Source organism: Dromiciops gliroides, chromosome 2, assembly GCF_019393635.1.
Source record: "Dromiciops gliroides isolate mDroGli1 chromosome 2, mDroGli1.pri, whole genome shotgun sequence".
NCBI classification, from domain to species: Eukaryota; Metazoa; Chordata; class Mammalia; order Microbiotheria; family Microbiotheriidae; genus Dromiciops; species Dromiciops gliroides.
Genome location: NC_057862.1, coordinates 389,830,979 through 389,852,009, shown reverse-complemented (window position 1 = coordinate 389,852,009; position 21,031 = coordinate 389,830,979). Strand labels below are relative to the sequence as shown.

At 44.1% G+C, this 21,031-nt stretch overlaps 1 protein-coding gene across 1 annotated transcript in view; it reads left to right on the top strand.

The window, feature by feature from the left end:
• Positions 1-1,395: 1,395 nt before the first annotated feature.
• Positions 1,396-21,031, top strand: part of NCS1 (neuronal calcium sensor 1) — a 98,319-nt gene continuing 78,683 nt past the window's right edge. The window contains exon 1 of the mRNA XM_043981442.1: positions 1,396-2,271. Within this exon, the coding sequence (XP_043837377.1) occupies positions 2,208-2,271 (64 nt within the window). The 5' untranslated portion in view covers positions 1,396-2,207. The remainder of the gene's footprint in view (positions 2,272-21,031) is intronic.

The following is a 21,031-nucleotide window of genomic DNA, read 5'->3' as shown; positions in this document are numbered from 1 at the left end:
TTAAAGCACTTTATAAATGCTCTCATTATCTGTAAAGTCAAAGAGTGGAACAGAATCACCTCGAAGATCCCTTCCAGCTCTATGAGCCTATTTATTATTTACATTCATTAATATGATGGTTTGTAAGTATTCTCCAGTCATTTGCTACCTTCCCAACTAACCATAAGCTCCTCACTTTGGTGAATTCTGTTTAAGGAGTTTCTCTACAGGTGAGATATTCCACCTGGAGATATAGTGACTGAAAAGTCAGGCCTCAGTTTAAGGGAGTGTGTGTGGAGACACAGACAAACAAACTGACCTGAAGAATGGAAGATGATTGTCTCAGGCTTGGAAGGGTAACCCTGCACTAAATTGGGGATGGGGTGAGAGTTTGCTGCTCCTTAGCCTCTTCTGGGATTCCTGATTTTTCTTTCCCAGCAACATTCAGCTAACCCAGGAAAAATATCTAGAGATGGGACAGAGTGACATAGAAGTACCTCAGAGATTAACTTTCCCCAGTCCCTCCCCAGGAGTTGTGGAAGGGTGGAAAAAGAATTAGATTAAGAAGAGACAAGCAGAGAAGGATGTAACAGCAATTTAGCTTCCTACATGCTTTAAGGTTTACAGTGGTGAAACAGATAGAAGTATTATCCCCACTCTACTGAGGAGGAAACTGAGGAACCAAGCTGTGATTTGCCCATTAGCTATTTTTTGTTTGTTTTTTTCGGGGCAATGCGGGTTAAGTGACTTACTCAGGGTCACATAGCTAGTGTCAAGTATCTGAGGCCGGATTTGAACTCAGGTCCTCTTGAATCCAGGGCTGGTGCTTTTTTTATCCACTTAGCCATTGCCCATTAGTTATGGCAACTAATAAGTGTCAGAAAATTTTAACCTGGGTTCTTCCGAGAAGGGGATGGGGGTGTCTTTTGGTTAGAGGAGTAGCAGGAGGAACGAACAGAGGGGGAAGGGGAGAAAAAAGAGATCAAAGGATCATAGATTTAGACCTGGGCGGGACTTTATTAACCTTAAAGGCCATCGAGTTTAACGGGGTGGGGATCCCACACCCCAAATTTACGGACGAGGAAATAGAGGTAAAGAGGCTAGAGTCTTGTCCAAGGTCACAAGTGTTCAGGGACACTTGTGCTAGTGTCTAAGATGGGATTTGAACCCAGGTCTTCCAGACTGCAAATCATGCCACAGGGGAAGAAAAGTAAAAGTAAAAGAAGGAGACTGGAAAAGGGAAGGAGCAAGGAAAGGGAGAGGAGGTGATGAATAGGGAAGGAAGGAGGGAAAGGAGAAGGAATTTAGTGGATGGGTAGGAATGAGGGGAGGAAATGAGAGGGGCGAGTGGGTGGGGAGGAGGAGGAGGGGAGAAGTGGGGCAAGTAAGTGGGTAGGGAGAAGGGGAGAGGACCCCGCCCTGCCAGCACGGAGCAGCCGCGTTGACTGACGGCTTAGGGTTAACACCTCCTTCTAGGCGGCAGCAGAGCCGGGGCTAGCTGGTAAAGGCGGGGAGGGAGGAATAAAGAGTGAGAGTGAGAGAGAGAGAGAGAGAGAGAGAGAGAGAGAGAGGGGGGGGGGGTAGAGAGGGCCCGCGGTAAGGAGCATGTGCTAGGGAGTCCAGTAACCAGGGACAACCACAGCAACAGAGCTCCCTTGGAGGAGGAGGAGAAGGAGGAGTAGAAGGAGAAGGAGAAGGAGGAGGAGGAGGAGGAGGAGGAGGAGGAGGAGGAGGAGGAGGAGGAGAAGGAAGAGAGCTGCTCCGCAGCCCCGCGCCCCCGCGCCCCAGCGCCTCCGGGCCTCCTCCTGGAGCCAGCGCACTGAGCAGAGCCCCGCGGGCAGGCGGTAGGATCTGGGAGTTGTCGGAGGAGAGGGACTAAGGCTCCCGCCCCCGGGCCTGCAGAGCCAGCTCCCCGAGGGCTGGGGATGTAAAAGCCTTTCCCGAGCTCCGTCCACGGCCTCTCTCGGAGTCCCTCCAGGAGCCCAGGGCGCGCAGTGCTCGGCGAGCTAGGACCTTGGTCCAGGACCGAGAGAGCTGGAGACAAAGGCACCCTAGAGCCCCCCGCCCCCGTCCCTGCCTCCGCCCGCCGGTTCCCTGCTCCGAGCCGGTGCAGGGCCGCCTAGGACAAGCCCCCGCGGCGGGACTGGGGAGAGCCGGCTGGGCCCGGAGCCGCTCCGGGGTTTATGCCCTAGTCGGTTCGGGCCCGGCGGGGGACGTGGCCGCAGAGGATGGGGAAATCCAACAGCAAGTTAAAGCCTGAAGTAGTAGAAGAATTGACCAGGAAGACCTACTGTGAGTATGGAGGATCTTCCCTCCTTTTTCCTCACCCCCCTGTCCCCCGTTTCCACGTCTCGTCCCTCCCCGTTCCTTCCCTTCTTCCTCTCCCTTATCTTTTCTTCTCCCTTTTCTTTCCTGTCTTCCTCCCTCCTCTTTCTTCCTCCTCCCTTCTCTTACCTCTCCTCCTCTTCCTTCTCCCCATTTTGCCCCCCTCCCCCATCTCGTCCTCCTCCCTTCTCCTCTCCTCCCATCCTTATCTGTTCCCCTCTCCACGCAGCTCTTTTCCTTTCCTCCCTTCCGTCCCTTTCCCCTCATCCTTCCTCAGTTTCTTACCTGGTCTCCTCCGCACTTTAATCCCTTTTGAACACCTACCCTTTTCTAGCTGCTGTGATTTAGGGACTGGGCTGCTTCCAGCGTTCACACCTGGCCCCATTGTTCTGAAGTCCGATCCTGCCCCGCAGCTCTGACCAGGGTTGGGCCATGTGCTGCTACTGTCAGATGTATTTCTGTGCTTCCTTCTATATGTCGTGGTTTACCCCATCACGCTTCCCCCAACGCTCCCCACACCTCAGGCCTGGGCATGGTGTGTCCTAGAAGGCCATCTCTGTTATTATAAAGTAGCTTCCTAATACCAAGATTATTGGTACTGCTGTGACAGCGTGGATTGCAGAAAGACAGGGTGGGGTGGGGGGAGGACTTTCTCATGTAGAGGGTCTCCTGGTGGCACCAAGCTGGTGACCCTGGCAAATAGGTATTTGATTTGGGAGTAGCTCCAGAAGGGTGGGTGATTCATACATCATCATGTACTGGCAAGGTGAGTTGATTCCCCCACCCCCCCAGGAGTATGTGGAGGGGGGGGAGGCAAAGGAGGAAGCTCAGCCTGCTGAGTGGGAAGATCCCTTGTTGACTGGAGAATTTTCAGGAAGAATTCTTCATTGACTGGTCCCCACCTTATCCCTTAGGATTAAAAAATAAAAGTACCAAGAACTGGGAGAGGAGAGGGGAGGAAGTTGTCTATTCCATCCTCTAGTCTACAGGTTTAATCTCCTTGTGTGTCCTCATACCTTCTTCATCCCTTGCACGACTTTCAAACTTTCCAACCTCCCCTAGTGAATCCCTATCTCTATCCCTCAATTCATACCTTTTCCCCATCTCTCTTGCTGCCACAGACAGATATGATCTACAGGCTAAATGTCTTGGCATTTGAGGGGTTAATAGCAACTTAGCTGTAACCACCTTGGCCATTGCATATTTCCATCACTTTGTGCTTAGGGTTTTAAATTTGCTTCCAAAAGCTATGGATTGCCTATAGGTCTCTTGGGCTGTTTCTTTTTCATGTGAAGGAAAGATAGCTGCTCTTATGCCAGTCCTCGAGCTCCAGGCTCCTCTGCAGGAATGGCAGGAATGGAACACCTGGGTGTCATTCTCACTCACCACTGCAGTGCTGCCTCCATCCACTCCCCTCCCCCCACCCCAAACCCAGAAGGGAAGAGATTAACATCCTTCAGGTTCAGGGATGGAGGAGAGTCAGGCAGGCAGGCAGGCACCCGTGGTGCATTGCACAACCCTAACTCTTCACTGCTCAGTCAGACTGCTGGGCAGCATGGCACTCTGAGCCCATACCCAGCATCCATCTGCTTTTTAGCCTAGCCTAGGTGCTCAGAGAACAAAGGGTCAAGGTTCTAACACCAGATTGCCTGTTGAACGGAGAGCCATTTTTGTGGTTCATAGCCCTTTGGGCTTCCATTGGGTGAGATTATCCAAAAATTGAAATCCTAGTGTTAGTTTGTTAATGGATAGAAGGAACAAAGGGCTGAGAGCTGTGTCCTTGGCTAATGTATTATAGAGTGGGTGGGAGATTGAACTTCCTTTTAACATCTCCAATCTACTCTTTTGGATAAAGGATGAGTGGTATTGGTTAATGCAGGCCAGAGACTTTGTGGCTTATGAACGTCACTTTCAGGCAGGTTGCTCTCTCTCAGTGTCTCCTGCAGGGTCAACTGGAGAGCTTCAAACTCTGGTCAGATATGGGTCCTCCACTTGGGGAATGACAATTCTGGGTGACTTTTCTAGATTCCTTCCTCCTTTAAGGGCAAATGGCTTCTGTCAGCCAAAGACTGTTGGAATTCAGGTCATCCCTCTTATAACTTGGGTACCTCTATTAAAAAAGCTTTCAAAGTGCCCAGGGCAGAGCCCAATGATTGGGGAACTATGAGGTGGTCCTATTCATTATGAAATGCCCATGGCAATGCCCAAGAATCTATAGCTGTTGGAAGGGAATTCAGAGGTTATCTAATTCAACCCTTTCATTTAAATAACAATCGCTAGTATTTACCTAGTGCCTCCAGGTTTGTGGAGCACTTTTCATTTACATATGTTATTTCATTTGATTCTCAAAGCAAATTGTTTTACTGGTGGTGAGATTTGAGGCCCTAGAATGGGTTATGTCTTGCCCATGCTCTTACCTTAGTAAGGGATGGAGTCTGGATTCAAATTTAGGTCCTCTGATCCCAAATCCATTGTTTTTTCCTCTACACCATTCAACTTTTTCCTTTCTTAATTTTTAGTTTAATTACTAGATGGCAGCTATTAGAACAGTTCATTGGGAATAACATATATGGGGTAGTGTCAGGATGGGACTTGGATAGGACTTTTTTTCCCCATTTTCCAGCCTTGGGGCAGAACCACCCATCAAAATCTACTTGTAAAGAAGTCAACAGGTATTTGGAGAAAATCCACCATGCCTGCCCAAGTCTCTGCTGGAAGAGATCCAATCCTATTTTTAAAGGCCTTCAGAGACAGAACATTTTTAATCTGGGAAAAAGTGGGATCATAAGGTTTAGAGTTAGAAGGGATCATATAGTAGTCCAATCCCCTCATTCTACAGATTAGGAAACTGAGGCCCACAGTGGTTAGATGACTTGCCTAAAGTCACAGAGCTAGTGTAAGAGCTGTGAGAGCTTAATCCTCAGTTTCTCTCTCCCCTCTCCTCTCCCTTCCCCCCCTCCCCACCTTAGGCCAAGTAGAAACTCTTTTTGCCTCGTTAGGGAAGTTAGTTATATTTGATGATATTGTCTGGCTGAGGGCTGCCCTTCTGATATCAGGGATTCTGGGTCAAGGGTAAGAAATGGGGTCACTTTTTCTGCCTGTAGCTGGTCAGGGGTTTTTTAGGAAGATGGGTTATATCTTATTGCCATTACTGTGTCTCTCACCCCATGGTATGTGATCCAAAAGGGAAAATCAAAGCTTTACCCTGGGAACCCTCAGATTAGCCTGCCATCTCTATTATCAGCTTCCCTGGCAAGACCTCAACACAGACTTTTAATCGAATTTAATTTTTAATGTTTTCTCCATGCCTTTTAAAAATGTAATTGTCTCTATTATAGACTATTGGACTTGGAATCAGGAAGACTTGATTCAAATTATCCCTATGACCCTTAATAGTTGTGTGACCATGGACGAGTCTCATTTTCTTATCTGTAAAATGGGACTAAGACCTTTAACGTGTACCTCACAGGATGATTATAATGTTCAGATGATATGTCATATGCATAAAGTATTTCAAAAGCCTTAAAACATTATGTTATGGTAGAAATTGATGGGGGGGTTGGGGTAGGGCTTCTTAGGAATTCCTCTTTAAAGAATTAAACTCTCTTGCACACAAATCCAATTAGAATAAAATAATAGTTTATTTAGGGGGTAGGGAAAGGAAACCAAGAGAGAAATCCTTGGACTTCTCATGGGGAGGAGGCATGGTACAGAGACATGGCTCTGAGATACCTATCTCCTCGAGCAGGAGACAGGCAGATACTTTTATAGAGGACCAATGGTGGTCCCATCTAACTGGAAAGTTCCTTCACTGGGGGAGGACCATCCCCCACTGGTGGTGGCTTGGGGGAAATTGGGTGAGGGGCAGCTGGGGATCTATCAAGCCATCTCTTTCTCCCTTGAGCCACAAAGGGAGCAGCCACACCTAATTTTATCTCCCCAAGGGGTGGGGGAGACTGGAATGTTGGGTAGTGGTCCTGTAGCTAACTCAGTCCTGATCCTGTGCCGATTATTTCTTTAGGTGTGTCTGTCCTTTGGTTTAGTTTCTCAAGGAGAAGGTTCTTTGATTTACCCCAGAAAACTTCTGAGGTGCCCTGGGTCCATAACAATTATAAAAAAGTCAGTTGTTATTGTTCTTATTAATAGCACCCCCATAGAATCCACTTTTGTAACAATAACAAAGAGAAATAACAGAAAAATGAATGGATACATTAGTAATGTTAGGCTGTATGTGAAGTATTCTGTAGCCATAGTTCACCACATTTCTCTTGAGAGGAGGGAATCTCTAAAAAAGAAAAGAAAGAGGAAAAGAGTCTAGGTTTTCCTCTTTTATTTTTTAGAGATTCTTAATTTGGTGCAATTTGGAGGATTATGGGGTGGGGTCAGGGAATGGAAGGTAGTTATAAATAGGCAAGAGCTTAGACTAGAGTTTCTTAACCTGGACTCTGTTTCTTTTTTTTTGGGGGGGGGGACTCTGTTTCTTAAGAGACTCTGAAGGGATCCATGGATAGATTTCAGGGGATCCACGAATATGGATGGGTTTTTTTTTGTTTGTTTTTGGTGGGGCAATGAGGGTTAAGTGACTTGCCCAGGGTCACGCAGCTAGTAAATGTCAAGTGTCTGAGGCCAGATTTGAACTCAGGTACTCCTGAATCCAGGGCCAGTGCTTTATCCACTGTGCCACCTAGCTGCCCCTGAATATGCATGGGGGATAAAACTACATCTTGATTTCCACTAACCTCTAACTGAAATTTCGCATTTCCTTCTAGTATGAATGTAGGCAAGAAAGCAGTTTTTTGAGAAGGAGTCTGTAGTCTTCACTAGACTTCCAGGGGATCCTGGATTCATAAAAAATCAAGAATCTCCTGGTTTAGATAAAAGTTTAAGTTGTGTTGGTTTTTCCTTCCCATCCCATGACTGAATCCAACATACATAACATGTGCTACATGCGTGCCTTATGCTAGCTTTGCAGATAGAGACTTTTTGTTTTTATTTTTGTTTTTATTATTTATTTTATTTTTTGGTGAGGCAATTGGGGTTAAGTGACTTGCCCAGGGTCACACAGCTAGTAAGTGTTAAGTGTCTGAGACCCGATTTGAACTCAGGTACTCCTGAATCCAGGGCTGGTGCTCTATCCACTGCGCCATCTAGCTGCCTCAACTTTTTGTTTTTAAATGGGCCTACAGTGACTGTTCTGGCCTCCCTGGTGTAGCTGATGTTTAGGAGAAACTAAAAGTCAGAACTGGTGATGGGACAGTCATATTTTCCATACCAAGCAGGTTTCTGTCTCACTAGAAGCCCAGTTTCTCTGAGGCTTAGCCTAATTTCTTGCCGCTAATTGGCAAAACTGTTTGGCTTGCGGAGGATCGTGATTTGGGAGAAAGATGACTAGATTTGGTGCCAGAAGACCTGGGTTCAAGTCTCAGTTCTGCCATTTGCTATCTGGGTTACTACTTGGGCTGACCTCTTTCTCAGCCTGTTTCCTCATCTGAAAATCCAGGTGATGGACTGGGTTATGTTTAAGCTTCCTTCAAACTTTAAACTGTATTCCTCCAATCTAGGGAAACATTCTGTCTTCATAGAAAGGGCTCCTGCTAGTGGCCAATCCCCCTTCCTGGGGGGTGGGTGAGTGAGGTCTAGATAAGCTTCTACAGGGAATTCTCTCTGCTACCCATGACTAGCTCCAGTGTCAGTAACTCAGCTAGCATTTATTAAGTGTCTACTATGTGCCAGGAAATGTACTTAGTGCTGGGGATACAAACAAAGGTAAAATACAATCCCTGCTTTTAAGAAACCCACAGTCTAAAGGGGGAGATTATGCAAACAAGTTATATACAGCATCAATTGGGGATAGTCCCAGAGCATGATAGTGTCTGCTGTTATCCATGCCTTCAATTGTATTTAGGACCTCCTGTTGCTAGGATACTCTTTTTTTTTTTTTTTTGGTGGGGCAGTGAAGGTTAAGTGACTTGCCCAGGGTCACACAATTAGTAAGTGTTAAGTGTCTGAGGCAGAATTTGAATTCAGGTCCTTCTGAATCCAGGGCTGGTGCTTTATCCACTGCACCACCTAGCTGCCCAGGATACTCTTTCCCTATCTAAAGCCTGCTCATTCTTCAAGGCTCAAGTCTTAGTTCATGAACCCTTCTAATCATCTCCAAGCTCCAAGTGATTTTTTTTCTCCTCTGGACTTCCATAGCATCTACCACCTATGCCAGCCACATGGTTTAGCACTTTGTAACTTCAGGAAGCTGGGAGGGAACTTAGTGATCATCTATACTAAAGTCATTTTACAGATGGGGAAACTGAGGGCCAGAGAAGTGAGCTGTATTATATTTTGTCTTTGTATTTGGTATTGTTTCCTACATGCTACTAAGTAGGATGTCTGCTACTTGTGGACAGAGATTGTGAGTCTTCTACAGTGAGGGGCACACAGTAGGTATCTAGTCTCTCCCACAGTGAAGGGCGCACATGGTTAGGTTGTTCAACTGCTGATCAATTGACTTCCTGAATGTTAACGTGGCACAGCTGGTGGTAGCAGAGTAGAGCTTCTGGGTCCTTGGTGGTAGGTGTTGTGGCCTTCATGTTGGCCCCAGGGACCTGAAGGGTGACAAGGTTTCTTCTCTGATCTCATCAGGCATGGGTGAGACTTTTGCCTCACTCCCCCTCCTCCTTGCTTCTGACCTATCTTTGTCCTACTTTGGAAGGTGTGACTTAACTACTGTGGCAATACTCTGCTTGAAAAAGGGGAGTGAGGATGCTAACAGGGCTAAGCCAGCTAGCTCTCCTAGGCGTGGATGGGCTGGCTTGTCTTTCCAAGACTTGTCTGTGTGATCTTGTCCTTTAAGATGACTTTTCTTGTTGGTACCTGGCTAGCTCTCTGGTGCTGCAGTCAAGAAGAAAATGGATAGAGATAGGCCTTCATTTTTTTTTTTTTTGCAGGGTATTGAGGGTTAAGTGACTTGTCCAGGGTCACACAGCTAGTAAGCGTCAAGTGTCTGAGACTGGATTTGAACTCAGGTCCTCCTGAATCCAGGGCCTGTGCTCTATCCCCTGTGCCACCTAGCTGCCCCCAGGCCTTCATTTTTGAACACATAATTTAGGTTTTAGGGGAATTAGGGTGGCAGTGGTATGAGGGTACTGAGATCAACCTGGAGGAAAGAAAGTTAAAGGGAGAGGAATATCATGCAGGGTTAAGGGAAGTGATTTATGCTTAGAAGTACTGCATGTATGAGGTTTTTCCTGAGGAGGAAGCACTTCATTTTTAGTGACTATTGAAAAAAAAAAGAGGTTAGATGTACTGGAAGGAACTTTAGAGGTCATCTACCCCTTATTTTACATAGGAATAAATGACCTCTAGGGAGGTTAAAGGATTTGCCTAAAAACACACAGATAAGATGTGTCTGTGGCAGGATTTGAACTCAGTTCATTCTGACTCCAGGTGCAGCACTTTGTCTATCACACCATGACACTTTTCTGAAGCCAGATTCCACCGTCTTTCCACTATACCATGCTGCCTTAGCATTATTTATTATTTATTAAATACTTACTGTGTGCCGGGGGTTAGACAGTCATTGTAACACTAAAGAGGGTCTCCTGAAAGAGAAATGAAGGTTCTATTTCTGTGAGGAAGCCTTCAGTGGTAGAAAGAATACTGGACTAGAAAAGAGGTCAGAGTTCTAATGTCAGCTCTGCTATTAACTGATGGGAAAAAAAAATCACTTCAGCTCTTGGGGAATCATTTCTCTCACCTCTAAAACAGGAATGAATTTCTTAATCACGGGCTGTTATGAGGATTAAAAAATGTGTAAATGAAAATGCTTTGGAAAATAGAAGATCATTTTCCAATTTGAGGGTCTGTTATTTAATCCAATAGATTCTCCTTCATCTGTATTGATTTAAATGAAAGCCTAATAGATGGGATGAAAAGATGAAATGACCTGTCCAGATTCCCTTAATCACTAAGATCTTATAATTTCATGTTCTTATGAAGGAAACCAAATGTAACTTCTGATATCTTTGTGTTGAGGTAATAATAAATATAACTCAAATTTACATAAAGTATCATAACAACAAAGTGCTTTCTGAACATAGTCACACTTGATAGTGGTAGAACGTCACACAAGCTTTGGGAAAGGCCCAGAGTGGACTGATCCTAAAATTATAAGACTAGATTTGGAAGATGTAGCAAGTAGAACCTTGTCTCTCCCTGCTGACAAATGCCTTGGATTAGCATTCCCTATTTTTTGTTGCATGGAGTCAGGCTGTGACTTATCCAGCTGTGTTGTTGAAACACTCTGCTTTGAAATGGGATATAGAAGCCACTGGGTTGGAACTGCAAATCTGGGAACCCCATTATCTGAGTCCTGCTCCTATTCTCCTAGGTTCCCTCTTGGGACCCTCCAGCTGCGAAAGAATTCCTTGGGGTTGTAGTGATATGTTTGGTTCATTCCAGCGAAAGCATTTCCTGGATTTGATGGGAGCACCACTTGGGATGTGAGTAAATGGGCAACTGGTCTTATGACAAGTGGCCAGAGCTGGATGCTGTAAAGGTGAAGAAGGATATCAGGAGTATGACTGAAAGTGCCAACTGGGGGCAGCTAGGTGGCTCAGTGGATAAAGCACCAGCCCTGAATTCAGGAGGGCGTGAATTCACATATGGCCTCAGACACTCGACACTTAACTGTCTGTGTGACCCTGGGCAAGTCACTTAACCCTCATTGCTCTGCAAAAAAAAAAGGTGGGGCGGGGAGAGAAAGTGCCAACTGGCCAAGTTATGGGAATGAGGGTCTTATTCAATATGATCACTTCCTCAGCTCAGGTTGGTGATGTGCCATTTATCAGAGACATTCTAATGGTAGAGAAAGTGGAAGAGAATTCAGATTCTTTCCATGTTCTCCTACAGTAACTTGGCAGTCTGGATAGAGTGACCAATTGTATTGGGAAACTCTCTGGGATTTTCAGTCAGGGTAGCAAATATATTAACTGAACCTGGGGCCAAACACTCTTGTTGCTACTAGAGAGGGGAGCCCCTTTAAAATCCCAATGATTGATAGGAATAAACCAATAGTTATCATTATTGGCTATCAGAGGTTAAAGAGATCTCAGGACATAGAATGGGGTGGGAAGTAACTTAGGTTGCAGGCTGTCAGAGATGGATGGGACATAATTTCGTAAAATATTAAAGCTAGAAAGGACTTCAGGATGTCAAATATATTAGTATGTATTACTATTAATAAATTGCTCGTGGCATTTGATCCTTACAATAACCTAGTGAAGTCTGAAGTATACATATTACACCTCACTTTACAGATGAGGAAACTAAGACTCTGTATGTTTGCTTTGCCCCATACCACATTTAGTGGAGCCACCAAGGTTTTTGAGAATCCAAGCCCAATGCTCTTTCCTAGTCATTGCCTCTGAACATAGAATGATTTAATAGGGGCTCAATAATTGCCTGTTTACCAGTTGGACAAATGGCAGAGTAAGAAGACTACCTGAGACATCTAGTACACCTAGATATTTTGCAGATGGGAAAACAGACTCACAGAGAGCTAGGGACTTAGCTATACGACAGTCAGTTGTGACAGAGACTAGTTCTCTAGTCTACTCACATCTAACCCTCCTGTCTTTGTTACCTTTCTGGTATAGTAAAAGCTAGTTATTCCAGTGTAGACTCATGCCCATGTAGACACTGACTTTGTCTTTAAATAAGACCCAGCTTCCCCTCCTAAGGACCTTCAAACATTTCTGTACCTGATTGAAAGGCGAATTCTCTTCCAAATTCTCCCATCTTTTGATTAGAATCCACCTCTTCCTCCAGGACCCAAAGAGCAGGGGTGCTGGACCCTGTAACCCCTTCGGGAAAGGTCTGGGGGAGGGACAGAGGATAAAGAAGGAAATCAAGAGGTATTTATATCAGAATGTGGGACATGATAAAAGCCAGAAGGGAAAAGGGAGAACAGAGCCTTCATTTTACCACTTGGCATCTGGTTCCTCTGCAGCAAAAAATCACGGGGAAAGAAATTTTTAAAATCCTAGAATATCCCCTTGAAGTCCACAGAGGGAACTAGCTGAGTTAATGCTTTGGAGCCATCGAAAGACATCATGTTTAATTTCTTCATTTCCACATTCACTTACCTGCTAAGTGGTCTTTTTGGATCCAGCCAGGCTAATGGGACAGTTAAAGTTGGTATGTGAGAAGTTTCCATCTGGGAAGCCACCTTAGGCAGAAGGCTGACTGTAGGTGAGGGGTCTGGGGAGGTGGTCATTGTGGGACCCTCTTTCTCATCCCCAGCCTCTTCAGATTTGCCTCCCATCTCCCGGTCTGCTCCTAAAGTGATAAAAGAGTGAGCATTTAGGAGCTGGAGCCACATTCTCACTGAAGCGTGTGCAGCTAAGAGAAGCTTGTTTAGGGAGGGCTTTGAGAGTCGACCCTGATATAGGAGGAGGTCATGGATCCAAAATCCTGGATGTTCTTGTGGGGGATGGGGCGGTGATACAAAAATTCTAATCCTAGAATATCCAAACTGGGATCATTCTAAAACAACTCCCCCCTCCAAATTTTTTTTTTGGGTGGGGCAATGAGGGTTAAGTGACTTGCCCAGGGTCACACAGCTAGTAAGTGTCAAGTGTCTGAGGCTGGATTTAAACTCAGGTCCTCCTGAATCCAAAGCCAGTGCTTTATCCACTGTACCACCTAGCTCCCCCTCCAAATTTAAAAAATTCCACAACTCCTCTCATTTTTTGGGGGGTGAGGCAATTGGGGTTAAGTGACTTGCCCAAGGTCACACAGCTAGTAAGTGTGTCAAGTAACTGAGGCTGGATTTGAACTCAGGTCCTCCTGAATCCAGGGCCAGTGCTCTATCCACTGCGCCACCTAGCTGCCCCTCCTCTCATTTTTAAGATGAGGAAACTGAGGCCCAGAGTTTGATGCTAGAGGTGATAACAGAACCACGGTCTATTGATTTCATGTCCTGATTTCATGTTCCCTGTAGTGATCAGGGTTTGAGGTTGGTGGGCCAGCCAGAGTGCTTCAACTCTGACCACATTCTCCTATACAGTCATTGCTTTGGGAAAGGGAGGAAGGGAAGATGGGAAGGGGCATGAAGTGGGGGCTGCAGAGTCATCATCCTCACACAGAAGATCATTTCACCAGGATATGTTTGTGTATCAAGCTGTATGTGCAACACTTTTGACAGTGAGGGGTGACCAGATTTTATGGATGCGATACGGACTCATCTCTCAATCACTATCAATCTGGGAAGACTTCCTGCAAAAGATAGAGCTTGCACTGAGTCACATAACCTCAGAGATGGAAGGGACCTTAGGGTTATCTAGTTCATCCCATACTTCAACCACAATCCTAACAACTAGTCATCCAGCTTCTGAAGGAAGACCTTCAGTGATGAGGAACTCACTACCTGTGGAGGCAGCCCACTTACTTGTAGACAGTCCTAATTAATGAGAAATGTCCCCATATCTGTCTTTCTGCAACTTTTAGTCCTAGAGAACAAGAGCTGCATGTAAAATTTGCTTAGGTGTTCAAGGTCAGTAATTGTATCTCCCTAGCCACTGTCTTCTTTTCCTTAACAGTAGAAGGAGGCATGAGGCCCAGGAAAATCACCTTACTCAGGGTTATACAAGCATGGTGGCAGAGTCGGGTGGGTCTGGCATTCTGATTACAGAACATTATTCTCTGAAGCAACAATTGGCCTTGCATCAAATACTTCCCACTCTCTTCTCCGGTAAGAGCAAAAGAAAACGTAAATAAAAAGATCGTTTTTGTAAACAGCTTCCAATTGATGTATGGGTCTATTTACCAAGGTGGAAAAAACCACAAATGAGTGTCCATGTTAAAGCAAGCCCATGGATCTGGCATTAGGTAGTATGTCGGAGAGCAGCTCCCCACCAGGGGGAAATCTGGACATTGACTTCCTCATTAAATTCCCCAGAGTCCTCTTTCTAGGCTACTCCCAATTCAATTCAATTCATTGTATTTCTGAAGTGCTCATTTTGGGCTAGACAGACACTACTCTAGGAGCTGAAGATAAAAAGACATTACCAAGAAGCTTATGTTTGTTCTGCTGGTGCTTGTGCCAAATGGATAAAGACAGCACAGTCCTCACAGGGAAGTTGTGAGTTGTTAACTTGTGTAACCTTAAAGAACTATGTAAATTCTAGTAATTGTCGTTATCGTTTCAATAAATATAAACCAAGTAAATTAATTATAGGGAATTAGGGGTAAGAGAGCATGAACAACTTAGAGGAAACCCAGAAAAGCCTAGTGGAGGAGGTAGGATTTGAACTGGCCTTTCAAGAGAGGTAGGGGTGGTAAAGAGGGGAAGGTAAAGAGGGAGAAGATTCCAGGCACGAGGGGCCAACCCCTGCCAAAAGCACAGAGATAGAAGAGGGAATGTTGGGTATGGAGAACAGAAAGAAGACCCTTCTGGCTTGACTTGAGTGAGATTTTTTTCCATCTAGAGAATCCTCGGCAAGGCAGGCTTCTCTAGGCCCTTGAACAGACCTAGATCTTAGCTTATTGTGAGTAGAAATTCATTAATTCAGAAATAGTCATTCAGTGACTACTGCTCATAGAGTACTGTGCTAGATGCCAGGGATATGTTTTAGAACTGGATGGGATCTTAAGAGATATTCGAGAGATTATCCTCTTGTTTTTAAAGATGGGGAAACTGAGACCCAGAGGAATAAAGTCCAGTGCCAAAGTTGCATAGGTAGTAAGTAGAAGAGCCAGAATTCAAACCCCAGCAAGGAACCCTCTACATGGTTGTATCCCTGCCCTTGGGACCTCTGGCTGGAGCTTTTCTTCCCAGTTTAGGGAAGACATGAAGAAGCTGATAGAACCCACACTCCAGTTCTTAGCATTTAATTTTTTTTTTTAGGTGAGGCAATTGAGGTTAAGTGACTTGCCCAGGGTCACACAGCTAGTACGTGTCAAATGTCTGAGACCGGATTTGAATTCAGGTCCTCCTGAATCCAGGCTGGTACTTTATCCACTGTGCCATCTAGCTGCCCCCTTAGCATTTAATTTTTAAGAGACAGGGTGCTAGTTGAGAACTATCTTTACATGTAACGGAAAAAATAAAATACCTTATATGTAAAAAAAAAAAAAAAAGAGACAGGGTGCTGCTGGGGGCAGCTAGGTGGTGCAGTGGATAAAGTACCAGCCTGGATTCAGGATGACCTGAGTTCAAATCCGGTCTCAGACACTTGACACGTACTAGCTGTGTGACCCTGTGCAAGTCACTTAACCCTCATTTCCCCACAAAAACAAATAAATAAGTCAATAAATATACCTGTATGGGCATACATCCTCTCACTCAGTAGAATGTATGCTCATTGAGGGCAAGGGTTTTTCATTTTTTCTCTTTGTTTTTTGGTGTTGTTGTTTGTTGTTTGTTTTTTGGCTGGGCAAGGAGGGTTAAGTGACTTGCCCAGGGTCACATAGCTAGTAACTGTCAAGTATCTGAGGCCAGATTTGAACTCAGGTCCTGAATCCAGGGCCGGTGTTTTATTCACTGTGCCACCTAGCTGCCCCCCACTTTTTGTATTTGGCAGTCTGATGGGACTGACAGATCCTTTCTTGGAATAATATTTTTAAATGCATGAATATATATATACATGGAATTATGAAGGAAACCAGTTATATTTAAATAGTCATTAAAAAATTTAAACCCCATTGAGAACCCTTGGTAGGACAATAAGGTTCTCTTGGGAACTATTATGATGACAGACATCAAGCTAGCTAGCAGGATGCCTGCATTTAGCCCCTTGAGCCACCACTGACTCACCATGTGTCTTTCTGGACATCATTTGCACTCTTTGTCAGTCAGTCAATAAATATTGAGCTCTGTGAGCCTATGTGGGTGACTGATTCATGGGTACATGTTCCTTGTGTCAGTGATGATGTAGATTTTTGAATGATCAATAGTTAGGAGTATAAATTTGATTATGGGGGCAGGTATGGTTGGTTTTGGTACTTGAATATATAGAGGTATAAGAATCATAGGGTTTTATATACACTCAATTGGTCAATTGGATATAATCATCTATTTTACCCTGCAGAAAAGTAGGAGGGGAAGAGGATTGGGGGGGGGAGTGGGAATAGAAGGGAGGGAAGATTGGGGGAGAGGGCAGTCAGAAGTAAAACACCTTTGAGGAGAAAAAGGGTGAAAGGAGATAGAAAACAGAGTAAATGATATAGGGAGGGAGTAGGATGGAGGGAAATTCAGTTAGCAATAGTAACTGTGAAATGATGAGCAGGATGCTCTCAGAAAAACCTGGAAAGACTTACATGAGATGATGCAAAGTGAGATGTACTGTATACTAAATAGCAGCAATATTGTAAGATGATCAGCTGTGAATGACTTTGACTATTCTCAGCAATACAATGATCGAAGACAACTCTGAAGGACTTATAAAAATTTGATCCATCTCCAGAGAAAGAACTGATGGTGTCTGAATACATATTGAAGTATATTTTTTTAGTTTCTTTTTCTTAAGTTTTTTTTGTCTGTTTTCTTTTACAGCCTGACTAATGTGGAAATGTTTTGCATGATTACACATATGTAACTTATATTGAATTGTTTGCATTCTTAAGGGGGAGGAGGGAGAGAGGAAGATACTTTGCAACAGAAAGTTTACTTTAAATTAGTTTTTTTCCTCATGATAGTATTTTATTATTTTCCAGTTACACGTAGAGATAGTTTTCAACATTTGTTTTTATAAGATTTTTGGTTTCAAATTTTTCTCCCTCTCTCCCCCCTCCCCAAGACAGCAAGCAATCTGATATAGGTTCTATATGTATAATCACATTAAACATATTTCTGCATTAGTCATGCTGTGAAAGAAGAATCAGAGCAAAAAGGAAAAACCTAAAAAACAAACAAAAAAATTAGAAATAATTTGTATGCTTCAATCTGCATGTAGATTCCATAGTTCTTTTTTTCTGGATTTGGAGAGCATTTTCCATTATGAGTCCTTTGGAACTATCTTGGACCATTGCACTGCTGAGAAGAGTCAAGTCTATCACAGTTGATCAACACACAATGTTGTTGATACTGTGTACAATGTTCTCCTGGTTCTGCTCACCTCACTCAGCATCAGTTCATGTAAGTCCTTCCAGGTTTCTCTGCAATCTGCTCATCATTTGTTACAGCATAATAAATAGTATTCCATTACATTCATATACCACAACTTGTTCAGCCATTCCCCAGTTGATGGGCATCCCTTCAATTTTCAATTATTTGCCACCACAAAAGGAGCAGCTATAAATATTTTTGTACATGTGGGTCCTTTTCCCTTTTTTATGATCTCTTTGGGAAAAAGACCTAATAGTGGCATTGCTGGGTCAAAGGGTATGCACAGCTTTATAGCCCTTTGGGCATAATTCCAAATTGCTCTCCAGAATGGTTGGATCAGTGGAACACACAGTCTTAAAAATGGACATTAAAATTGTTTTTACATGTAATTGGGGAAAATAAAATTCTAAATAAATGAAAAAAAAAAAGAATCATAGGGTTTTGAGCCAAATGGGAACTAAGAGATCAAACCACTTAAGATTCTCATTTCTATACCTACCAGGCACTGTGCTAAGCCCTGGAGTTACAAAGGAAGGTAAAGGATAGTGCTTGCTGTCCAGGAATTAACAGTCTAAATTGAGGAAGACTACACATGTAAAGGTTACTTAGATTGAGCAGGACAGAATTAGAAGATTGTAGCCGAGTGGGAAGTCACAAAGTCAGAAGAGTCCAGCCACATGGGAAATAATGAGTTGGTTGTCCTGGTCTCCCTTCTTAAATGGAAGATCTGGGAGGAATTCTACACTATCTACCCTCTACCCTCTCCAGTCAGAGGGAGGGAGCTGCCTGCCCCAGGGGAAAAGAGTACAGAATTTTTGTGATCTTAAGAGATGATGAGATTCTTGAAGGCCTGATGAAAGTCTAAAAGAGTATAGCAGGGGGGGGCGGCTAGGTGGCACAGTGGATAAAGCACCGGCCCTGGATTCAGGAGTACCTGAGTTCAAATCCGGCCTCAGACACTTGACACTTACCAGCTTTGTGACCCTGGGCAAGTCACTTAACCCCCATTGCCCCACAAAAAAAAAAGTATAGCAGGTGGGAAAATGGTCTTTGGCCTCAGTTTCCCACTCTGTACTTTGGGGAGAAGGGGGAAAAATCCATATAGTGAAAGTCCAGGAAGGGCACTGATCCCCTTGGAAGGCAAGACCTTTTTTTTCCTTAGTAGTGGTCAGCAGTTATTAATAATTATTGAAAATGAATGTCATCTAGGAAGTTGAAAGCAAGGTAGTTTTTTGACTTGCCCAGGGTCACACAGCCAATGTCTAGGGATAAATTCCCTGAGTACTTGGTGTGATTTATATATCTCCCTATCTCTACTTCAGGGCACCTAGAGTCAGCTAGAGGAGAATGCAGTCTTCCAAGAGCACTAACCTGCAGAAGCAAGGGAGATGAAGATAGAATAGAAAGGAGAGAGTTTGCAAAGCAGGGATTGTGGGTGGAGCATGTGTCAGCTATCTCCCATCTTGCCAGGAGGAGGGAGAAATGCTAGATCTTCTAACAGTCCCCCTGAACTCAGGCCAGCAAGTAGGGTGTGGCTGTGTTAGGGGGAATTTCTTTAGCTTCCAGTGAGATGTACATTGGGGGTGGGGGTAGGTTTGACTGTATAGGTAATGTCATCGTTCACCTGAGCTCTGATGCAGTAGCTGGTTCATCCGAATCTCCTTCCTGCCCAGGCTTGCTGGGGCTCTGGGATGGAAACTAGTCCTAGGATCTGGGTGTGCAAGACTGGGCCTGATCTGTCTCCAGAGGGAACGAGTGTGTGGGTGAGTATATGTGCATAAATGGGGGTACAAGTGAGTAGGTGGCCCAGAGTATGTAAGAGGACATGGGTGCAAGTATGTCTGTGTCCCTTATGTGGGTGACTGTGATTCTTGGGTACACGTTGCTTGTTTTGTTTTTTGTTTTTCTTTTTTTATGGGGCAATGAGGGTTAAGTGACTTGCCCATGATCACACAGCTAGTAAGTGTCAAGTGTCTGAGGCTAGATTTGAACTCAGGGCTGGTGCTTTATTCACTGCGCCACCTAGCTGCGCTACACGGTACTTGTTTTGGTGTGAGGCTGAACATGTGGATTTTTGAATGATCAGTGGTTAGGAGCATGAGTTTGATTATGGAGGTAGGTATGAGTGTATTTTAGAACATGGATATATATACAGGCACAAGAATCATAGGTTTTTGAGCCAAATGGAAAGTAAGAGATTGAACCACTTAACATTCTCATGCCTGTACATACTCAGGCAATAAAACACCTTCACACCTGTAACACCTTCATTTTATAGATGAAGAAATTGAGGCCCAGAGAAGGGAAGAGGTTTGCCTGAGGTCATAACGGTAGTATAGGTGGTATTCCATGATGTAGTGGCCAGATATCCAAAGTGCTGGATTTAGAGGGCAGCTAGATGGTGCAGTGGTAAAGCGCTGGCCCTGGATTCAGGAGTACCTGGGTTCAAATCCAGCCTCAGATACTTGACGCTTACTAGCTGTGTGACCCTGGGCAAGTCAGTTAACCCTCATTGCCCTGCAAAAAACCAAAATGAAAACAAAGTGCTGGCTTTAGAGTAAAAAAAACACAGGTTTAAGTCCTGTCTCCAAACACTTGACTCTAGGCAAGTCACTTAATAGCTGCCTGCCTCAGTTTCCTCTTCTGTAAAATGGGCATAATAATAGCATCTACCTCACAAGAATCCAATGAGATAATAAATGTAAAAAACTTTGCAAACCTGACAGTGCTACATAAATCTGAGCTGTGATTATTATTGTTATCCTTTTATCTTTCTTGATAGGTTCTTATAAATGGTCTAAGGATAAGTCACTATCTAATATATATATACATATATATATGTATATATCCTCTTATACTTAATGTTCTCAGACTACTTCTCAGATGGATAAAATTACTGTGTTTTACAATCTAAAGAAAATTAATGAACAAAGCACTTAATAAGTGCTCAGGACACAAATAGGAAAGTAAGACAATCCCTGTTCTCAAAGAGCTCACATTCTAATGGGGGAGAGAACATATGGAAAATTTCACCTGCAAGTCAGATAAAAAGGTTCCATAATCCTTAGGAAGTAACAGCAAAGTAAGTGGTAATGCCTCTCCTCCTTCTCCTCCTCTTCTTCCTCCTCTTTCTCCTTCACCTTCTCCATCACACAGCTGGTAAGCGTCTTAGGCCAGATTTAAACTCAAGAAGATTTGAACTCAAGAAGGCCAGTCTTCCTGACTTCAGGCTCAGCACTCTATCCACTGCACCACTAAGTCGTCCTGTCAGCCTTTACATGCAGTTTTCTTGTTTCAAAAATGTTTTAAGCATTTTTTTCTTTCTTTTTTTTTCAGTGAGGCAATTGGGGTTAAGTGACTTGCCCAGGGTCACACAGCTAGTAAGTATTAAGTGTCTGAGGCCGGATTTGAACTCAGGTACTCCTGACTCCAGGGCCGGTGCTCTATCCACTGTGCCACCTAGCTGCCCCTTGTTTTAAGCATTTTTAACTTGTTTATAATGTGTTTTTAATAGAACATCTACAATATCAATCCTCTTCTTTTTGGATGAGAACATGTGAATCTTTATATAGCTTCCTTGGGAGGATGAGACCTGCTTTTTGTTAATGTGGTTTTGTTTGAATGCTT